The sequence below is a fragment of the Rattus norvegicus genome, chromosome 4 (genome assembly GCF_021556685.1).
Source record: "Rattus norvegicus strain SHRSP/BbbUtx chromosome 4, alternate assembly SHRSP_T2T, whole genome shotgun sequence".
NCBI lineage: Eukaryota > Metazoa > Chordata > Mammalia > Rodentia > Muridae > Rattus > Rattus norvegicus.
The window spans coordinates 153,921,402-153,942,435 of NC_141537.1; the positions used below are offsets into that span (position 1 = coordinate 153,921,402).

Consider the following 21,034-nt stretch of genomic DNA (forward strand, 5'->3'; position numbering starts at 1 on the left):
CTATCCATCCATCCACCTATCCATCCACCTATATTATTAAATCCTTACTATGCACCAGCTACTTCTCCACGTGAAGGAGACAATGAGGAAAGATTCTTTTGTTTCTAGAGCCCTCTTTCATGTAATAAAAGCCAGCGCTGGCAAATCTGACCCTGGGTTTTTCCACTAAGGAGGCCTTGCTTTGAAAGAGCAAAAGGGCAAAGGAAGCCTGCATTTTCTAGTCCCAGTAGAACATGGGGGAAAAGGATGTGTGTCAAACTGGAGCTGTGTCAAATACTGGAGTCCTCACTTAATCTTAATGCTTGGGTGTTGAGTGTCACGGGGTCAGAGGGACTTTGCTTAGAAACACCTGGATGTCCCAGGGAAGGGGCCCAGGGAGTTGGGGCTTGTGGAAAGGCCCTGCCAGGAATGTCGGTAATTCAGCTACCACTTTCTGGCTGGTTCACAAGAGAGCTGGATGCAGGTAGGGAAAGGATATGCTCTGGGGCTCCAAGTTCCCAGAGCTCATTTTTGGACTACAAGAGACATGACTGTTGTCAAGTGTGGGGAAGTGGGTGACTCACAGAGCTTGGGGCTCAAAGAACAGAGGTGAGATCTAAGGCTGGAGGAGTGCGGGTCGAACACGTGACATGGTGGATGTTTAAACCAGAGAGGCCTGCCATATGTCAGCCTAGCCCATGTATCAGGGACAGCAAGAGTCAGAGGCTCTTGAGAACTCCAGGACCTTGCTCACTAAGCCCTGATTCTGGGATCGTGGCCCTTTTCCCTGTGGCTATCCAGATCCATCTAAGACAGGAGCTGCGGGAAACAGAACATGTGACCTCCAGGAACTGATTAAAAAATATTATTGTTAAACAGCTCACTGAACTAGTTTAGTATTACTTACAGTACAACTCCACATGAGATGAGGCTAGAGAGGCAAGAGTATGTTAAAGAAAAGAAATGGCCAATACTTTTGTGGGTGTCTAAGACTTGTAGCATTAAATTTGCATCCCCATCCTACATATTCAACTGGTCAAGCACTCAGAGAGCTCGAGGACTCAACTGTGGGATTTCTAGGTAGGCCCTGAGCAGACGCTAGTGCGCAGATACAGTTCAATGAGGCGACAGACCTTGAAGCCAACAGGTAGAGTACAGTGTGGTAAATGCAGGACAAGGGCATGAGGAAGCACTTGGGAATGGAAGATGTGAGACCATTTAGTCTCTCTGGGAATGTGCTGCGGGAGCCCCAGACACTGTAACCTTGGAGCTGCTTGACAAGTCTGACTTTTCCAGGTAGACGTAGATGGTGATTTGGGTGGTGGAAAAGCTCTGCAAAACGTCTTACTGTGCAAGAGAGGAGAGAACATTTGGGAACCTGCAAGGAGCTGCAAGCAGTGGGAAGGAAGTGTCTGTGTAGAAGTACAGAAGGTAAAGCCAAAGGCAGGTCAGAGGGTGGGTATTCTGGAAGCTTCTGACACCGTCTCAAAGCACTGACAGCATTTACATTCTGTCTGTAATCCTCCAAGTTGTGAAGTATGCCAAGTGATAACAAATTTCCTCACATTTATTTTAACTGACTTTCTCTTACACAGGAGGTAGATGCATTGGTGTCTAACCTCTCAGAGCCTACCCAAGAGAACCCATGTCTCCACCCCTGAGTTAGTTCCCTTGACCGTACCGTGAACCCCCATGCAAAAGGAAGCAGTTATATCCCCAGGGGGACCCAAGTTAGGAGGAGTTACCTCAGTCATCCGACACAGTATCTGGGGAGTGAGGTGGAGGAGCAGGTGGGAAGAGGATTGGTTTGCATCTCACTCACCTGAACTTGGATTTGGAGATCCGGTGGCTGAAAGAGTAAAAGGAAATATTAGCAAGGCCAATGGATTCATTTTCGTCTACATAGAGTGGTCAGCTATCCCAGGGGAATTAATTCGGTGTTCCCTAGGACTACATGTGGGCACTGGAAGGATTTTTGGGGTGAGTTCCAAAGCTGCAGCGAGAACCCTTTGTGTATTTGGATGTGGCTGGCCCAGCCGACATCTACACATCTAGTACCTTCGAAGAGTGGGTGATGCTCACAGGGAGGGGGAAGCACACAAGTCCTGAGAAGATCAGTATCTGCCCACAAATTCCATAAAGAGCTAAGAGCAATGGCCCTTGAGGAAAGCCATGGCAGATGGACAGCATCTTCTGTAGACAGGAGGATCCTGCCACCAGAAAGCTGGAAGTGCTGATCTCACTGCAGTCTGCCAGGATCTCTCCCAGAGCTGCACTGGAAGGCGCATGCATGCAGACCACAGGAGCCAGCTGGAAATGAAAAGGCCGTCGCTTTCCTGGCTCAGAGCTGTTCGCCAGATTCAGACAAATAGCCTCAGGTTCTAAAGGGACGTGGTGCACGCTGAAGTTGGGTGCAGCCTTAGGGCAGTCTATGGTGACATTGGACACAAGCACAGGAAGGGTGTCCCGATGGCAGCTGCCTTCAAGGATTGTTGCATGGGAAAGGTCCTGACAGGCATCACCTTCCAGAAGGCTTTGAGACTGTCCAGTTCATCTAGGACAGATTCCAGGAATGCTCCACAGGGTTAGGAGGGGAGAGAGAGATCAAGAGAGAGGCTCATCAATGAGAAGTACAGAAAAGGGGGAGGGGAGGCTGAGAGGAAAGAAGGAAGAGAAAGGAGGAGAGAGGAGAATATAAGCAATTAGGACAGAATATTTTGGGAAAGGAACCCAAACATCTGAAGATGCATGCCCACTTAACTTTGAAGCTAGGAGCAGGTGGAATAGCACGTTGAGGGACACTGCTCCAATGGCCATGGGTAAGTCTGTTAATGTACAGTTGACATGCCAACAAGGATGAGGGAATATGTCAGAAAACTGCCCTTCTAGATGATGTGCTACCAGCAGCCAAGAGAGGGCAACTCTGTCTTCTCCAGAGTCGAGGTCCCTGACAGGTTAACTGACACCAGGCGGTCAGCCCTAAACGCACTACACACGAACAGCACTAAATTGACCCAGTGGGCTACGTATTTATAAATATATGTACAATTATTAAAGACAAAGAGGTCATACAATTACAAGGAGTGGCAGGATAGGGAAGGTGTTACGGGTGGGGAGGGAGGAAGGCGTATTATATAAATATAGTACTCATGTATGAAATTCTCAAAGTTTAAATTAAAAAAAAAAAAACCAAGAACAGCGGTCACAAAGAACGGGATGCGAATGAGAAATGACAATGATCAGAGACCCGTGTAGGATGTTGGAAGGTGACTGCTTGAAGCCATGTTGTCCCAGTCAGGCAAAAAGCAAGCCATGTCAGGGAACAAGAAAACATCAACCCTTCTCGTTATTATTTATTATTATTTAAAAAAAAGCAGAAGATGTGACAGGTGGCAAAGCCATCGTGCATGAGATAATTATATCTCCAGGGCACGGAGACGCTGAGCCAAATGCCTTTATTGCTCTGAACTGTTAACTAACAACCTTTTTCCACCCCCAAGACTGCCTGCTAGGCTGCAGGGTTTAATCACAAGTTAACTGAGTATGTGGAAGGGGGACCTAGAGCCCAGGGCAGCATCTTTCATCTAGAGCCACTGTTTAATGGGGGAAGAAATGTTTGCTAGCTGCTAAATGGAGTCAGGTTACTCTCTGTAGCAAGGATATGCTGAGCATACAGGGACAAAGAGTGGAGCAGAGACGGAAGGAAAGGCCAGCCACAGACTGCCCCGCCCGGGGATCTATCCCATGTGCAGCCACCAAACCCAGTCACTATTGCAGATGCCAAGAAGCGCTTGCTGACAGGAGCCTGATATGGATGTCTCCTGAGAGGCTCTGCCAGAGCCCTACTGATACAGATGTGTGTGTGTGTGTGGGGGGGATGCTTGCAGCCAATCATTGGACTGAGCAGGGGACCCCAATGGAGGAGCTAGAGAAAGGACTGAAGGAGCTGAAGGGGTTTGCAGCAACAGTATCAACCAACCAGAACCCCCCTCATCCCCCAGAGCTCCCAGGGACTAAACCACCAACCAATGAGTACACATGGAAGGACCCATGGCTCCAGCTGCATATGTAGCAGAGGATGGCATTGTCTAGAATCAACAGGAGGAAAAGCCCTTGTTCCTGCTTCCCCAGTGTAGGGAATGCCAGGGCAGTGAGGTGGGAGTGGGTGGGTGGGAGTGAGTGCAGCCTCATAGAAGATGGGAGGGGGGATGGGAGACGGGGAAAAGGCGATAACATTTTCAATGTAAATACATAAAATATCCAAGAAAATTAAAATAAAAAAAGAATTTTGAAAATGAAAGGAAGAATGTCTGGTTGGCTCCAGGCTTTCTTGCAGTGAGTCGCAAGGTCTCCCACACCCTTTCCCTGCTGCAAGTCTCACTTTTACTCTTGGTCCTATTAAATCATAAGCGAAAGCAGGATCTTAGACACCCACCAAGGAACTTGGAAGTTCTCTTAAGGAAATGGATCTTTGACGTGGGATAAAGGAAGATCAGAGCTGACCAGGTGGTCTTCCTTGTTCACAAGTTGCCACTGCTTGGTGTCTGTCCTTGCATACTCTGGGCCAAAGGAAATGGCTCCTGAGCCTCCTGCCTACTTGGCTCCAAGTCTTCATGTCTAACCCTTCGTGGTTCCCATGAGGAAGGCTTCTTGTTGCTAAGAGGAACCTGTGAACATGGCTTTAGGCTCTCTGTATGCAAAGACCTTCGCTGTCTTTAAGTAACCTTCCTTAGCCCCGCTGCAGTGCTCAGCACCAGCACATGACAAAGGAGCGTTGTCACTAGGTTGGGTCCCAGAGGAGCTGGCCTTAGAGCTTCCTGTAAGATTGCAGGCTTTGATCCCTCTGCACTCCTTGCATGCAGGAGCGGTTAGCTACAGGACTTACATCACGGAATAGAAGGACACTGTTCACAGCCCTCTGTCTCCTGGCAGTAGAGACAGACTCTGCTTCCACTGTGGAGAAACTAGCCAGAGATCACCCAGCACCTTAGCATGCCTGCTTTCTACTGACGTTTGAGATCAGTGCAGACTGCAGAGTCCTGCAAACAGCAGAAGCCTCCAGTGCACCCAAGCTCAATGGGCAGGAGAAGCCTGCTCCGAAGTTTCTCGGTTTGTTCCTCCGTCCCTCAGAGTCATGAGGAATGCCATCTCTACTTTACATCTCAGGCAGGTTTGTTGAGAGCAAGGAAGCAGAGGAGGTTAATAACTAGCCAGAACGTTAGAACTCCAGCATAAGCCACTGGGCAGGGATGGGCGTCTACCTATTCCCAGGTACTCACCGGGACCAAGATGGAAATCCAAGAATTTCCTTCCTGATTTTGACATTCAAAACTATCCATCTTCCCCCTACTTGCTTGCTTTTTATTTATCACTATTTGGCAGACATTCGAACTCCTTGGGAACTGTTTATACTTCTGGCTTCTCCTTCGTTTGAGTAATAAATACCCTTACTACCTGCTGTGGGAAAGGGTATTTTCCTGAATCGTTCCTCTTTTGCCTTTAACACAGTCGGACAGATTGCTGACTCAGCTTCCCTAACTACACAGCTTGGTCCCAGCCCCGGACCTTGTCCCTGCTGAACAAGACTCCAGCTATCAGATCCTAACCGCAGCTGCTCTCCATTTCTAGCCTGAACTTCCTTCCGGGAACCCAGGCGTGGCCTGCACTGGATCCTCTCACTTACCCTGCCTCTTCCAAGCCCCACGGGCACACGGCAAGCTCAACTTCTAGCGCTCAGCTTGATCCTCCGTGATGTTAAGGTAAACCTTGACGTAAGGCAGCCTGGCCCCCTTGGCCTTAAGCTGGGTCACTATGGGTAACCTCCCCACCCAGGTTCACACAACTGATTTTTGGTTTTTTTTTCAGTTATAAAAAGTATCAAAAATATATTTTAAAGACGCCAAGTCCACATGGACAGTGTCAGTCTCCAGAACGTCCAGGGCTGCACACCCAGTGATGCTGCTGTTGCCATCTGTATCTTCCAGGCTATCTTTCATGTCTACAATATCTGCCCTCACCCTGCCCGACGTGACAGACCATGGTGATTCCCATCTCTGACTGGTGTACTTCCGACTCCACATTCTTTACAGAGCCAAGGCCCGCAGAGCTGGGCCTTCATGTCACGTGGGTCTCCAGTACACGATTTCTCCAGCTGTAGAATGCCTTACTCATTTGAGATCTCACACAGAGCCGAATATGGCAAAGGGATGGTAGTGGTGCCCTCTGAAGTACCTTTGGAAGGTGGTGTCTAGCCTTGGCTTCTGCTGGAACCAATGGTCGGCCCTGTCCCTTTTTTAAGAGATAGGAGGTTGGCCAAGGTCACAGACCTGGGCAGAGGTTCTGATGTCAGCTCCCTTTCATTTTACTGAGTACTTCCTGTGCTCAGTTCCTCTGCAGCTGCTATAGCCTCTTGGTTTTTGCTGGCTTCTCAGTGCCCTGGAGACTGCCCTGATGTCAGTGAAGGCCCTCCCTCGGTTGCCATGGCAACCCTCCTTTACCTATCCTCTTCCTCTATCCCTTTGTATGGCCTCAGTGCTTCGGTGGATGCCCTGCATTGGCACATTTCCACCCTTCTCTTGCTGAGCCTGGCTCCTAGAGTCAGGATACCTACCAATCCCTTAGAGTAGAGAGCTCCAAGAGACAATGACAATTGACCCACTCTTTCCCTCCCCACACTCAACCCTAGGCCACCATCCTCCCATCCCTGAGCAGCCACAGGCTGCTTCATTGCTGTGGCATCCTCTTTCCTATCGTCCCTAATGTCAAAGAGCTTCTTCAAGAGTACAACTCTCACCAAGGGAGCCAACCTCCTCACGTGCCTCTGCATTCTTAAAGCCCTTCAGTCACTTCGTAAGCTCTTATAACAATGACAAAGCTCATCGTGGAGATACCAACAGCCCTTGGCCTGCCAGCGGAACCACCCACCATGCCCACCATCCCCACCATCCCCACCATTCACATTCATGCTGCCCCCTGGCTGTTAGTATACTCAGTCTTAGTTTTTGGCTTAAATTTTAATCCTTCAAATAACTTTCTTAACTTGGCAATTCAAACAAGGACTCTCTGCTATTGAGGGTACATTATAGGGACTCTTTTATTTTTAAAGATTTATTTATTTTACTTATATGAGTAGACTGTAGCTGTCTTCAGATGCACCAGAAGAGGACATCAGATCCCATTGCAGATGGTTGTGAGCCACCATGTGGTTGCTGGGAATTGAACTCAGGACCTCTGGAAGAGCAGTCAGTGTTCTTAACCACTGAGCCATCTCTCCTCTTTCACACTAGATGGTCAGCTCCATGACGTCAGTGTTACTTCATTGGATGACTACCATCTCTACCAGCCAACATAGGCTATGTGCTGGCATGAAGGTTTGCACAGAGAGAACGTTCCAGGCATCCCCCTCCTATATCTCTTGTTTCTTCCTGTTCTGGATGTCAGTTTCCCCAAGGTTTTGTCCTGGTCTCCTTCCTATTCCTGTCTCTCTGAGAAAACTCTGTCCTATGACATTATCGATGGACTCAAACTCCAGTTTTCATCTCTACTCAGACTCGAACCTCAGATTCTTCACCCTACTCTCCCCTATATCCTCTAGAACCCCTTCTGCATACCTGGACCCCCTCTTCAAATTTTGCTTCAGTCTTGTTATCAATTTCTCTTATCAAGGCTTGGTGAGTTATTCCCTCTTCTCCCTCCTTGTATTGCACCTCTCTTTTGCTACTCTTCTACCACCCAGGGACCCTCTTCACCCCGGCCTTCTCCTTCCATGCAACTCCTCATCCTGGCTTCAAGACTCTTAACGCAGAGCTTATAAAACAAGGAGCTCTCATTCTGCACTCAGCCTGCTTCTCTTCTCAAGCCAGTGGATTGACAGAAATAGTGGCGGTCTTCTCCACTGCTGTCTTGTTGGGAGATCGGCAAAGGCAGCAGTTGATGAAGTGCATGTTAAATCCTGGCGCAGCAGCTGTGTCTTTCGTATACAGCGTTGATGTGCATCGACCTGGCTATGCATTGAAATAAGGGCAGCCGTTTCTGGATAACCCTAGAAGCCAGTAGAACACATCTTCCTAGGAGATGACAGACAGACTTGTGGATGCCAATTTCCCTCCACAGGGGATAATCATATTAGCTTTCCAACAGCATCGTGTACTCCTAAAATGCGATTAAGTGAGTTCCCAATACCCTCCTGCTTTATACCTTGGGCTGTGTCCCAGAGCACTGTGATCACCTCGATGACCTTTTCTCTGAACTCTCCATCCCTAATGTCTAGCAAACAGAAAGGCCTAGAACTTACTGACTAGGAGGGTCGTGTATGCCCTGCTCATTGCTATCTGGGGCACCTCTAGAAACCCAAGTATTTGTTTTGTACAATTCCAAAAGGGAGGAGAAGAAGAAGAAGAAAGCTGTTACACATGTAATTAGCACCATATTTTAACAACGCTTGGACAATAATTGCTTCTTGATAACGCTGAGAAATCTGCAGTGCAGGCTCCCTGGTGCCACTGTCAGGGTGAGCGATGCCACAGCCCCTGGAACCTGGCTCTCTCTCTCTGTCCCCCAGTCTCTCTCACCTTCCTCTTGGCTCACTCACAGGCACACTCACGTTTGCCTGCAGCCCCTGTTGTGAGGAGGTTGGATCAGCGTAATGGTGAGTCAAGCTGCGGGCGAAGGCGCTGTTCTGCCCATGGAGCATTTGGAGAAAATGTTTTATTTGGGCTAATCCTACTCAGAGCTTTCTGTTTGAAATTCCTTCCGGTGGCCAAGACACGGTTACATTTGTCATGCCCTGGGCCATAGAAAGAGCAGTCACCGCCTTTCAGAGTGAGACTTAGAACCTCCGGGCTCTGCTCTCTGTGACAGTAGTAATCAAATCAGTTTTGCAAATTTTAGTAATGAATCCGTTCTCCCACCTCTGTTAAGGTCGTTGCCATGGATGACTTGACTCTGGGTTCAAGACTGTGACCATCCATGTGTGGACTGCTCCCATGGATGCCAGTTCCTACTCTCTCAGATCTGGCTAAGTGCCAGGTCAAAGCCAGCTCTTAGAAGCCAGGGAGGCGAGGAAGGATTAGTTGTAAAAACTGCTACCGCTAGACCACTGGTTCTCAACCTGTGGGTCACGACCCTCTTAGGGGGGTCTCATATCAGATATCCTATATGTCCGATAATTACATTGCAATTCATGACAGTAGTAAGATTACAGTTATGAAGTAGCAATGAGATAATTTTGGGGTTGGGGAGTTACCGCAACATGAGGAGCTGTATGAAAGGGACTCGGTGTTAAGAAGGTTGAGACCCACTGACATAGTCTAAGGACATTGCAGGTACACAAGGCACTTCATTAGAAGGGCAGGTCAAGCCTTACAGGACCAACAGGACCATCAGCTGGCAGTGTAGTTTCTTAGCTGGTGATTTTCTTTGAGGCCATGTTGATCGGAATGGAAGGGGTGGTCATGTAATGCCAGGGACCCTGACCTACTGGCTTATATGAAAACCAGAGGAGGGGACAAAACCATACATCAGAGCACCACTGCCTTCCGCTTCACTGGGGTGCAAGGTCTCAGCATTCCACTCTGTCAGCCCTCACAGAAGTGCTGAAGATGGGACTGAATTGGGAAAGCCCACTACCATATGAGGCCATTACCTGACTCCAGGCCTCTTCTCTCTCCACACAGAGCACAGATCATCAACCAACCAGAATTCTGATTCTGCCACAGCAGTGCGGTGCCTTCCCACTCAACTCTAGGAAGCAGCTTCCCAGGTCGTGCCCTGGGAAGAACTCAGTGCTAAGTTTGCCATGGGTACTCACGCAAGCCGGGCTCCACAGTTTTCACCCTCGATGTCACCTCCAGCCACGTTTTCGGTGTTGACAGACTCAGTCTCACTTGTGGGCATGCTCACTGTGAGTGGAAAGGAGGCGTGGAGGGTAGGGATGGAAAGAGAAGAGAGAATATTAGTGCATGGCAAACCATCCTAGCCCAGGACCAGCTGGGCACCATCTGCTGGTCTGTCTGTGGAGGCTGGGCCCTGGCACTGTCCTTGACAGACTGGAGAAGTCAGCCGCCAATACACTGCATTCAAGTGGGCTGCATGAGGGACTCTGGTGATCAGGACGTTTACCTTACAAGACACACCTGGGTAAGATTGTCACATCCTTCCTCTGCCCTCAACTCCGTAGCCACAGAAAGGCTGTGGAAGTTCTCCACTGGCATCTATCTCACTGAACGCAGGAAGAGAAGCTCTCATAAGGAGACTTTGCCCCCGTCTTTCTTTCTCCTACCAGCTCTAACCCAAGACTGGAGTCTAGCTCATTTGCCAAAAGGGCTCCTTTGCTCCTCAGATTTTTTGATGGACTCAAGGACAATTCTATTTCCTGTAGTGCACAGTGTCATACAGCAATGGCACTTAGGACCAAACCTGAAGTGATGGGCATGAGGTCACTAGCTACCACCAAACTCTTGGGTTGGGCTTCATGCAACATGGCAGACACTAAAGAATGGCAGTGTCTAGATGCAGGACACACGCACACACACACACACACACACACACACACACACACACACACACCACACATGCACACACAGAGAAAACATTCACACAATACACACACACACAGAAAACACAGACACACAGAAAACACAAAACACACAACACACATACACACACACATGCACACACAGAGAAAACATTCATACAACACACACACACACACACACACACACACACACACACACGCCACATTTAAATGTGGCTCAAAGAGAACCTGTAGGATATTATCTCCCTTCTCAATAACCCCAGCACTCCCATCTAAACAGAGAGACAGGAGCTACTGATTCTCCAGGAGCCAATCTGCCCTAGCAACGCCCACCACAGCATGAGGCTAGACTTTTCAGTAGGAAGTTTTCTAGCTTAGACTCAGCAGGGTGGCTTAGAGGAGGACATTTCTTTTAGTATTATTTATTCTATGAAATCAAAGTTCAGCTCAAAAAAACTCTTCAGAACTACTGCTATCCTTTTAAGGTAAAATAAATCCCTTACATTTTTACCTTAAAAAAATAGGATCTTGATATACTCCAAGCTGGCCTCAAACTTGCAGTCCTCCTGCCTCAGCCTCCAGAGGGCTGCAATTAGTTCTGTGTACCACAACTCCCGGGGTCCTTGGTTTTATCAATACCTCTTCAGAGCAACCTGGACTAGCACTCCTTCCAGAATAGAACCCATCTGGTAAAATTCCACCAGCCCTCAGCAGCCACGGCATCTACAACTAGTGGGAATGTGGCAGTAGTGGTAAGTCCCCATGGACAACCTCAGCCCAGGGGAGGGAAGCCCTTGCACTGCTTATATGGAAACGTTGGTGAATGTGGACTTCCCCAGGTCTCTAAGACAAGTCAGGGAAAATGGGAAGAGACTCATTTCAAGAACACAAAGATACAAATAGGACACCCATGACTTCCTGTGCTTGGGCTGTCACACAGAGCTCTTTGTTTTGGCTTAGGGTTCATCCTCAAATATATTGAGGAAAAAGAATGCAGACATCATCTCTCGGATATTAGGGGCTGGATGAGACTACGGAAGTTACCAGCTCTAACATGCCCCTTTAGTTTACAGGAAAGGAAAGCAAGGCTTAGAGAACCAGTATGATGATCTGGGTCACATGATACACCTAGAAAGGACTAGTGATTAGGGACTGTCCCTGTCACATGCTCACCTTGACTGCTGCAGTGTTGACAAAATCTCTTCTTTACATCTAGGGTAAGCCAATGACTGGGAAGCTGAGCCAGGCCTTGGGCACAGCACTGGATCGCATAGAATAGCCCAAGAATGTTGTTTGGTTTTATAGCATTGACATCTACACCATAGCCTAAGGTCTGAGGGTGGGACTAGTCATTGGAGGTGGCTTAGCATTCTGAACTGGTAATGGGAACCCTCAGAGTTTTCCAAAGGTTGTGAGAGATCCATATTTAATAAGAAGTTATAAAAGTGAGGAGCATTCTGCCTCTCAGTCCATTTATCTTTAGCTATCTCTGACTCGAGCCCTTTGAACTCTCCAGGTCTTATTCTTGGAAGGGCTGGGCTGTATGTAGACAGCCGCCTGACTTCGTGATACTTGGCTCTCAGAGGACCCCTGTATGTGAATGGATTGGGATGAAAGTGGTGGTGCTAGGCTCGAAAAGAGACCACAGTTAGAAGGTGGCCTGGGCTTTAACAGTAAGCACAGCTTCTAAAGTCCAGGTATTTCCAGTACTGCTACTAATCTGGTATTTACAGTGACATTTTTTTGGCTGTCATTTTCCAAAGGAATGACTCCATCTTCTATCAGGGAACAGTTGCTGTTGGATGTCATGGTCTCTGCTCTATCCAGTGAATGATATGAGGGTCAGCGGTCTTCCCTTCACAAACACACACACACATATACCTACAGATTTCTCTCTCTCTGTCTCTCTCTCTGTCTGTCTCTGTGTCTCTCTCTCTCCTCTCTCTCTGTCTAACACACACACACACACACACACACACACACACACACACACACACACACACACCAGACATCAAGAGAAAAGTATTCTCCCATGCAATCTGTATGGACCAACACACATTTACACACAGAAAGCATAGGAGACATTACCATGGGTTTCTGTGGAGTGACTAAACCAAGCAAATTTCCCTTTCTTCTGATCATGCAAGCCCGCTGGAGCGCCTCCTTTCACAGACAAGATGGCCAGTGTCAAAATCAGGGACAAGACATCAACAGAGAACATGCAGTCAGCACAGGCAAAAGAAACAACCCTGTTCTTACACAAAACATGTTTATCTCCAAACATTAACTAAAACAATGAAAAGCATAAACCAAGACATATAAGAAAAACATAACAAAATCCAGTCAAACCCCTTAAATCACATGAATTAACATAAAACAAAGGATGGATCCTTGCTAAAGCTAATGGCAGCCTCTAGCTGAGGCTCCCGACTATACTGTCACACTTAAGTGGAGACTTGGGGAGGAGGCTTCCCAGAAGGCTGTTGCCCCTGTGTCTTCTGTGTGTGTTGTGTCCCTTTTATATATTTATGTAAGTAGCTACCAAGATCAAGCTAGTGCCTCCCATTGGCTGGGTAGCTCAGCTTCTCCCTTACAAAGACCATAAATGTCAGCTGCAGTGGGTATCTCTCTCACTTATTCCTGGAGGAAGTCACTTGACTATCGATCTATTTGCCCCTTGTCTGGCTCAGTCACTGCCTCAATCAGTAAGGGGCTACCTTAGACCGCAGTCTTGGTTACGTCTAAGGCACATGCATGTGCATCTGCTTTCCTTCCGGTCTCACAAACTCTGTTTTCTTTTGGATGCACATAGGTATGCAATTCCTTCACCCTCTGTTTTCTTCCCAAGGGGAATAACTTGAATCAGGTCTAGAATAACTAAGCTGTCTTTGGAATCTCCTTATCATCAGAGCTAAGTTTCTCGTGTGCAGAAAGCCTTGGGGCTCCTTTCAAGTCTGGGTTTAGCTGAAGAGGAAGAGGCTAAGGAAAGGAGTGAAGCATCTCCTATTGCATGGGTGCAGGGCAGTCTGCTCTACACCAGGGCCAATGCCCTGGGCTAATTCCCCAGAAAGGGTGTTTCTCTTGATAACACTCACACGTGAGTGAGTGCCTCTGTGATGCCACAGGGACAGCTGTTGGAAGTAAGAACAAGTACTGGTGACAGCTTACTAGGGAAGAGCAGCAGTGGACAGGGAAGGGGAAGATGGCAGACAGTCCTACAAGAAAGTATATGCTCTGATGAGAAACAAGAAGTGGCCCTGTGTGCTCTGGGGAAGGCTGTGAAGGGGGTGTCCTTCCTCCCAGTCTCAGTCAACTCACATCATATTCTCATTGTTAGTGGGGATTCAGAAGTCGGGCTCCTCTTAGAAAGGGGCTGAACTTGTGGCCAACCCATGGGAAGTTCCATGTCTCTAGTGTGCTCATTGTCAAAACAGCAACTCTCTTCAGTGTAGGAGCTTCTTTTTCTTCTAAAAAAATCCTACTTGAATCAAGCACTAGAAGCGAGTTGGCTCCTGTTTCCCTTCTAGAGAGGTACACATTAGAGCAAGAGCAAGAGCTAACAGGAGAACAAGGGCCCCATGAGGACTGTGCTTTCTGTGGAGGTGTGAAAGGGAAACAGAAGGTTGCCTATTGTCAGGCCTCCATGCACTCCCGCAGTTTGTATGAGCATACGCCGAGTCTGTTCTATAGCTCAAAGCTCAAAGACCCGTTAAACAGCAGTACTACCCAGCATTTGGCTTGCCACAAGACTGCCACATCTTGTTTGATTTTGGAAACAGCTGCATGATAACTTTAAAAGCCATAAGAAGAAATCAAGAAATAGATGGGTGTCCAGAGGTAACCAAATGTGACCAGGGCTGGATCTCACGGTGGATCTCACTCAGTTCCCTGTGTGGTCTGTATGATCTCCATTCAGTCTGCTCCCTGGGCAAGGCACATTTCTAAAGGTTCCTCGCTGGAGTGACCATCTCTCTCCAGAGAGGGACATTTATGATAGTTTATTCCACAGCATTTGGGAGAATAAAGCACCTGAAAACGAAGCCTATGCATCTGGCAGTAAAGGATCACAAGGAGTGCTTCAGCTGCTGTCTGTCGTAAGGAAGGAGACTTCTGAGGAGCTCGGTGCTCAAATTGCTCAGGTCTAGAATCGCAGATGTGTGACGCTTACCACACAGGTGATCTGGAAAGCTTGACCAGCTATGGTTACTTTGCTAAGAACTCAGGGGTCAGAGGACACACCCGGCTCCAATGTGAAAGGTGAGCACAGACCCTTGTAAACAGTGTGTGTGTGTGTGTGTGTGTGTGTGTGTGTGTGTGTGTGTGTGTGTGTGTGTGTATGCATGGGCAGTTACAGCCTGTGTGTGGATGGAAGTCAGAGGTCAATCTCTTGTGTTGTGGACTTTGCCAATCTGGTTAGGCGGCATGGTGAGCAAGCCCCACTTGTCTACTTGTCTCCTCAGCACTGGGACTACAAGTGCCCATCGCCATACCCAGATGTTGGTACAGGTCCTGGGGATCAAGCTCAGGCATTCATGCTTGTATGGCAAACGCTGGCTGAGCCATCTTCCAAGCCCAACATGATGCAGTTTTGAAGTGAGATGTTGAAGAAACAGCCTAGAGATGAAGCTCGTTTTCTGACTTTATCGCTAGCAGCAACTTTCACAAAATGTGAGTTTTGGGAGGTAGATTCTAAAACAACACAAAGATTAAGGATTTCTTCAGAAAACAACGGGCAGTTGTCATTGTAAGCAATGGGTGGCATGGCTTTTCTCTCTCTCTCTTTCTGTAGTTATAGCAGCAATGGCTAAAAAACGAGTTCTGTAGACTCTACTCTTTCCCTTTTGTTTGACATATGAGACTCTACGTGACTACCAGGACGCCTGCACTTCAGAACTTAAAGAATCCTTCTTCAGCCTCGCAGCTAGCTAGGAGCCACCATGCCCACTTAGGCAATATCTTGTCAACAGCTCATTTTGTCCTTGAGTGAGTATCTCCTAACCCTCCGTTCCTCTAAGCATCTACTCTGAGTAGCCACTCTTGCTTGAATGGCACTTGGTGGTCTGCTTCTGTGTCTCTGGTGAGGTGTACAGTTATTGTCTCTCCTCAGCTTGCTTGGAGAACAACTGGGTAGATGCTGTGGAAACCGTAATAAATTATAATAACCTCCACATGCAATGTCTCCACGGGATAATGTGGAGACACCCAACAATATGCTTCATGGAAGGTATATTAGATCCAAGTCACTGCTCAGACTGGTGATCCTGGCATGTTTGGGTTCGCAAACCCTCGGAAATCTTAGCCACTGAACTCTGGGACTCCACCCCGAGACACCGTGTGCTGTCTTGGATGTATGATGGCACAGCCCACTCATTGGGCTGCCTTTCTGCAGCTCTGGTCAGCAGGGAGGCTTACAGCTCATGGCCTTCCCTATTGGAAGCCAACTCCTCATAAAACTGCCTCTGGCCAGATCCTCATGAAACAAATCCCCAAGTGGCAGAGCTGAACCAGACGGGGCCAGTGAATCGAAACTCATGTTTCCCTTAAAAGGAAATTAGATCTTGCTCAGCTATCACAACATCAACATAATATGTGCGTCAAAAGATGGAGAAATGAATCCCCAGGAGTAAAAGCAAAATTACTCAGAAGGACTTTGACAAAGGTTCGAGAGTCAAAAACAGCTTGTGTTTTGGTAAAGAAAAATGTGGATATGGTTCCTCAACAAAGGAAGTGGAGGCCTTTTGGGGAGTTCCTTTTCTTCTTTCCCTTGGGAGGGATACAGGGAAAAGAAGTCCATGTAAGATACCTAGGCTAGCCCTGTCTCCAGGATATCTTCACCACCCAAGGAGCACCAGAGGATGTGACCTGAATCTGGGGAGGAAGATGAACTGTGCTGGGTTCTGAAACCTTTGGGGCCTCACACAGCTCTGACTTTTTCCCAGGTGTGGGGACTCTCTAAGGCCTTCATATGACATCATCAGAGGTGGCCAGATTCTCATGAGGCTTGAAAAGAAAAATAATGTCTTCATTTTGCAGTGTAGCAATTGTAGCTGCTGCCTGCAACCCTTTACCTTCCCCGTTGGGAAAGGGTTACCTCACCAATGTAGGCATTACGAGCAGTGGCTGAGGTGTTTGGACATCACCCTGAAATTTCCCTTGAGGCAGAATGCTGGCAGGAGTCCTGAGGTGACTCTTGGCATCCAGCCTGCTGGGCTGCAATGGCTCAGGTCCATCTCCTCCTTTATGGAACTTTGCCATTTACTTGGCCAGATGCCCATTTTATTGTATTTTTATATTAAAAATTGAATAGATAGCATTTATTTCCTCAAAGTACTGATGGCAGTATGGCTAGCGAACAAAGGAATTCCTGGTGCCCTGCCTTACAGACTATACTCCCTTTGATTTGGCCATCTCATCTGTTATGGGCTGAGTAATGTCCCCTAGAAACCCACATGCCGGTGTTTAAAACCCTCTTAACTAGACTGGACTGTTTTAGGAGACAGGGTCTTTAAACACGTAATTTAATTAAAATGGGCCACAAGGGCCAGCTCCTAATCTAATAGACTTGCATTCTAATAAAACGAAGGCACTTGGACACGGACAGAAGGGAGATCATGGGGGAGATACAAGGTGAAGACCAATAAGCCAACGAGAGAGGCCTACGATGGACATTCTCCCTCACAGTCTCTGAGGAGCAGCCAGTCCTACACCTTCGTCTGAGACTCCAGCCTCCAGCAATCAGGAAAGCAATTCATTTCTTTCATTTAAGCCAGCAGAACTTTATCGGGCAGCCTAGGCTATGGCGCCATCCATTTCCATCCCTCCCAAAGAATTCTCAGGCAAGCTGAGCTGTCTCACCACTGTCCCTTGCTGCACTGTCTCTCAGCTGCACTGGGCTTCTGTCCACCATATAGCATCCATCCCTTGTCCTGGGTGAGTCTGGTCCCTTTACCACATATCCTGCAGGTCTGTGAACTGCTGCTTTACAGGCAAGTTCAGCATACCACTTATTTCTGTGAGTAAAGTTTGACTGGGTCCCAGCACTGGCCACCTCCTGATGGTGTTTATTGGTCACTTCACCTTAGAGAGCAGAACTGAAGACCTGTAATGGACACTGCGTGGCCTGTGAAGCCAGGGACACTATCTGGTTGGACTGTCACCAGCAATGCCAGTGTCCTGTCCACTCATTCTGTCTTGGAAGCCCAGGTCTAGCCTCTGATGGCTTCCAGAACCATCTACTGCTCAGAATCTTTCCTTTTCATCTCCTAGAGCCCTTGTGTTGCTTCTAATACGACATAAAAATCCAGATGCCAGGTTTTGTCCCACTCTCTAGCAGTCACAGGGCTTCAGGTAAGATATCCGACTTTTCTGAACTCATACTCCCTCCTCCTCTGAAAGACTGTGCTAGTATTTACTCAAAGCTCTTTTGGTATGGGTTAACTAAAATAATATTTGTAAAAAGAACCTTGTAAAATGACATAAACACTCCCTGGTATTACCAACTAATTCTAAACTGTTTCTCTTAAAGTTTGCTATTTCCTAAGTATTAGATTTGTCTTCTTGAGGAAGAATCTAGGGATTCTTGGAATTCATCTTGGAATTAAGTCTGATTCTATGGATCCATAGCAGCAATATTTTGGACTGCCAACGTTCCAGGTTACTCCTATATGCTGCCTGTATGTCCCTCAGAATGTGGACTCCAGGAGACTGACCTTTGCAAACCACATCAAAGGTTCTTCTTCTGAGGCTGCCCAGTGGGAAGAACCCATGGGTAGGTCAGAGGACATGGGGCTTAGGTCTCATCTGCTACTTCCGGACATATTAGGCACATTGGTTGCACCTTGATCCCAAAGGCCATGATTCTGGCCCACATACCCCTCTCTACACAGCTGCTCCCTCCTTTGTACCTGCAGGCCTATAAAAACAGCTTCCCTATTGATACTTTAGGTGCTGCTCTGATGTCCGGAATCCCCTGCCCAACTTTCTTCTACACTGTCTCCATCTTTATCAAAATTCCCTTAAACCACCTGTCTAAAAGCACTCTCTGGGAGGACCTGACAGATGTGCTCCTGTGGCACCATGGAAGGACACTGCTCCCCAATGACAATCCAGTGGAAGATATGTGTCTGAGGAGAAGCTGGTACCTGGGAGAGAATAGACGGCCATGAGTAAGAGCTTACAGACACATTAGACAAGGCCCAGACTGTGAAGGGTGAACGGCCACTGGGGGCTCCCTAGGGTGTAGCGCTGTACAGCCCAGCCAGGAAGGAAGTGGATGTCCTGGCTGTGGATGCTCCTCCACTGATTCTTGGGAGGAGTCGGGGTGTATCCCGTGTCTCTTCTTTTGCAGAAGAATAGATACTCCTCGTGTTCATCACTTTTTGATGACTGGCAAATCCAACACATAGTTCTTGCTGTGAAGGCTTAGGCTCAACTGGAAACCCAGGATCTGCCAGCCCCAGAGCCATGAGTCTGGGACACATCAAGGTACTCCTGGCCTTGGACATAGGCAACTTCAGAATGCTCATGTATTTTATGACAAGTTAACATCCCATGCACTTCATCTCTTACGGGGGTGGATTCATCTAGACAATTAATGAAAGGCTTTCTAAGGAAAGTGTGGATAGGAAGAGCCCAAGGTTACAGAGAAAGAGACTGGAGGCGGTGATAAGCAGAGAAGCAAAAGGGGTACCAGGTGACAGCAGCCTGCCTGGGTAGGAAGGTCACAGGGAAAGATACCATCCCTTCCAGAACCTTCTCAATCACTTCCTGTCAGCCCAGCCAGGCTTAGCTTATGCCACATAAGCAACTAATACCAGGCTGATCTTAAGCCAACAAGGTAAATATAAAACGAGATTAAATATTAAGGATCCAAACAAAGAGGCCTTACTTATTAAAAAAGTACAGCACAGGTGTGGGGCTCCATCATCATAATTATTACTGCTGCTGCTCACTGGGTGGGGGTATGAATGGTTGCCCTGGATCTATAGAGTCATAACCCTAAGAAAGCCAAGATTGGTGTGATCCCAGCAGGTTCTAAGCATCCAGCACTCCAAGCAGAAAATTCTTTTCCACTGCAATGGCATTGGGGCTGCGGGAAGAAGAGTAGAACAGGAGGAGGCGGGGAGAGAGTTCAGCTGCACCAGAGGAGCTGTGGAAGCCAGTGCACATCCATCTCCCCTTTCCCTTCCCACAGTGCTTCACTAGGAGGGACAGATCCAGGTCCACTTCATCTGCAGCCCAAAGGGATGTGGCACGGATCTTCTGTACACAGGGAGAATGGCCCCTTTGTGGCCTCCTCTGTGAAGCCAGTTATTTTATTTTATTTTATTTTTTTGGTTCTTTTTTTCGGAGCTGGGGACCGAACCCAGGGCCTTGCGCTTCCTAGGCAAGCGCTCTACCACTGAGCTAAATCCCCAACCCCGAAGCCAGTTATTTTAAGCATAAAGTTCTTCTTCGGTCAGAGGGGTTAGTTTTCTACTTACCCTGGCTTAGCAGAACGTGTGTCACATGTCTGGCATATATGAAAGAAAAGAAAAAAGACGGATGTCCCGGTCTCTATCCAGCTTGGCCCCGGGGGTACCTCATGGTGTGGCACATGTCTGTTTAAGGCTTTGTCCCATCAGTGTACAAGGTGGTGGCTTCTGTCTTAATCCTAACAGTTCAGTTTTTGAGTATTTGCTAGGTGCTAGCCTTTCCTTCATGTTTCACATGTATAAACTGAGAACACCATGAAAGAGGGAGGTATCACAGCAGCCCATTTTATAGATGAGGAAACTGAGGCTTGGAATTCAATCGCTTGTTCAAAGTAAGCAGCTAATTGGGACTGAGGACTTTGAAGCCAGGTAGATCTTGTGCCTAGTCTCCTCCTAGCTACTGTGTACACTTGATGAACTGTGTCTTATAATCAGGAAAAGGGTAAGAGTCCTGCAGGTGCCCAGGTCAATGAAGAAGTCCCTTACTTGATGACTTTGTCACAGCCTCCATGCTGGCAGCTTGGAGCCAAGAGGGAAGTCAGGAAGCAGAGTACCATGAACTTGGGAACCAAGGGTCTGTATCTGAGACCAGAATTCTTTGGGCAAAGTCCCCATAAGACAGAGTCCTGGTCATAGTGGGTGAGACTTAAAGAGGAGCCTTAGGGAAGGGAGTCCTTTGGACTGTGGGCATGCAGATGTTAGTGAACTGTGTAACAGCACCAGGGGCCCCTTGGGCAATTTCAGTCAGCTCTGTTGCTGCTGCCTTTTGCACTGTGGGAGTAATCACTGTGAGGACAAGTAGCTGAAAGCCAGGGTGGATGGGAATGGTCAGGCACAGAGAGACAGGCTGGACAGAGGTGGGAAGGGGAGGAGGAGGGGCCGGCCTACCTCTCTGTAACCTCAGTAGAAACAGGAAGCTGCAGCAGCACCCACTGCAGAGTGGGACTGTAACAGTCTTGTGCTCCAGAGAGCCACTGGGGGAACTGACCAATGGGGGGAAAGGCAGGAGAGACTTCCAAAAGCATAACCATTACAGAAGCCTGAGACA

At 47.9% G+C, this 21,034-nt stretch overlaps 1 protein-coding gene across 27 annotated transcripts in view; it reads right to left on the minus strand.

Annotated features, from left to right (window-relative positions):
- Cacna1c (calcium voltage-gated channel subunit alpha1 C) overlaps positions 1–21,034 on the minus strand; it is a 623,916-nt gene that overhangs the window by 112,282 nt on the left and 490,600 nt on the right. For 15 of the 27 annotated variants that reach the window (XM_087655870.1, XM_087655869.1, XM_087655857.1 and 12 more), the window contains 3 exons: positions 12,602–12,676; positions 9,788–9,878; positions 1,802–1,828 (listed from right to left, as the gene is read on the minus strand). In XM_087655870.1, the coding sequence (XP_087511996.1) occupies positions 1,802–1,828; positions 9,788–9,878; positions 12,602–12,676 (193 nt within the window). 27 annotated transcript variants of the gene reach the window in all.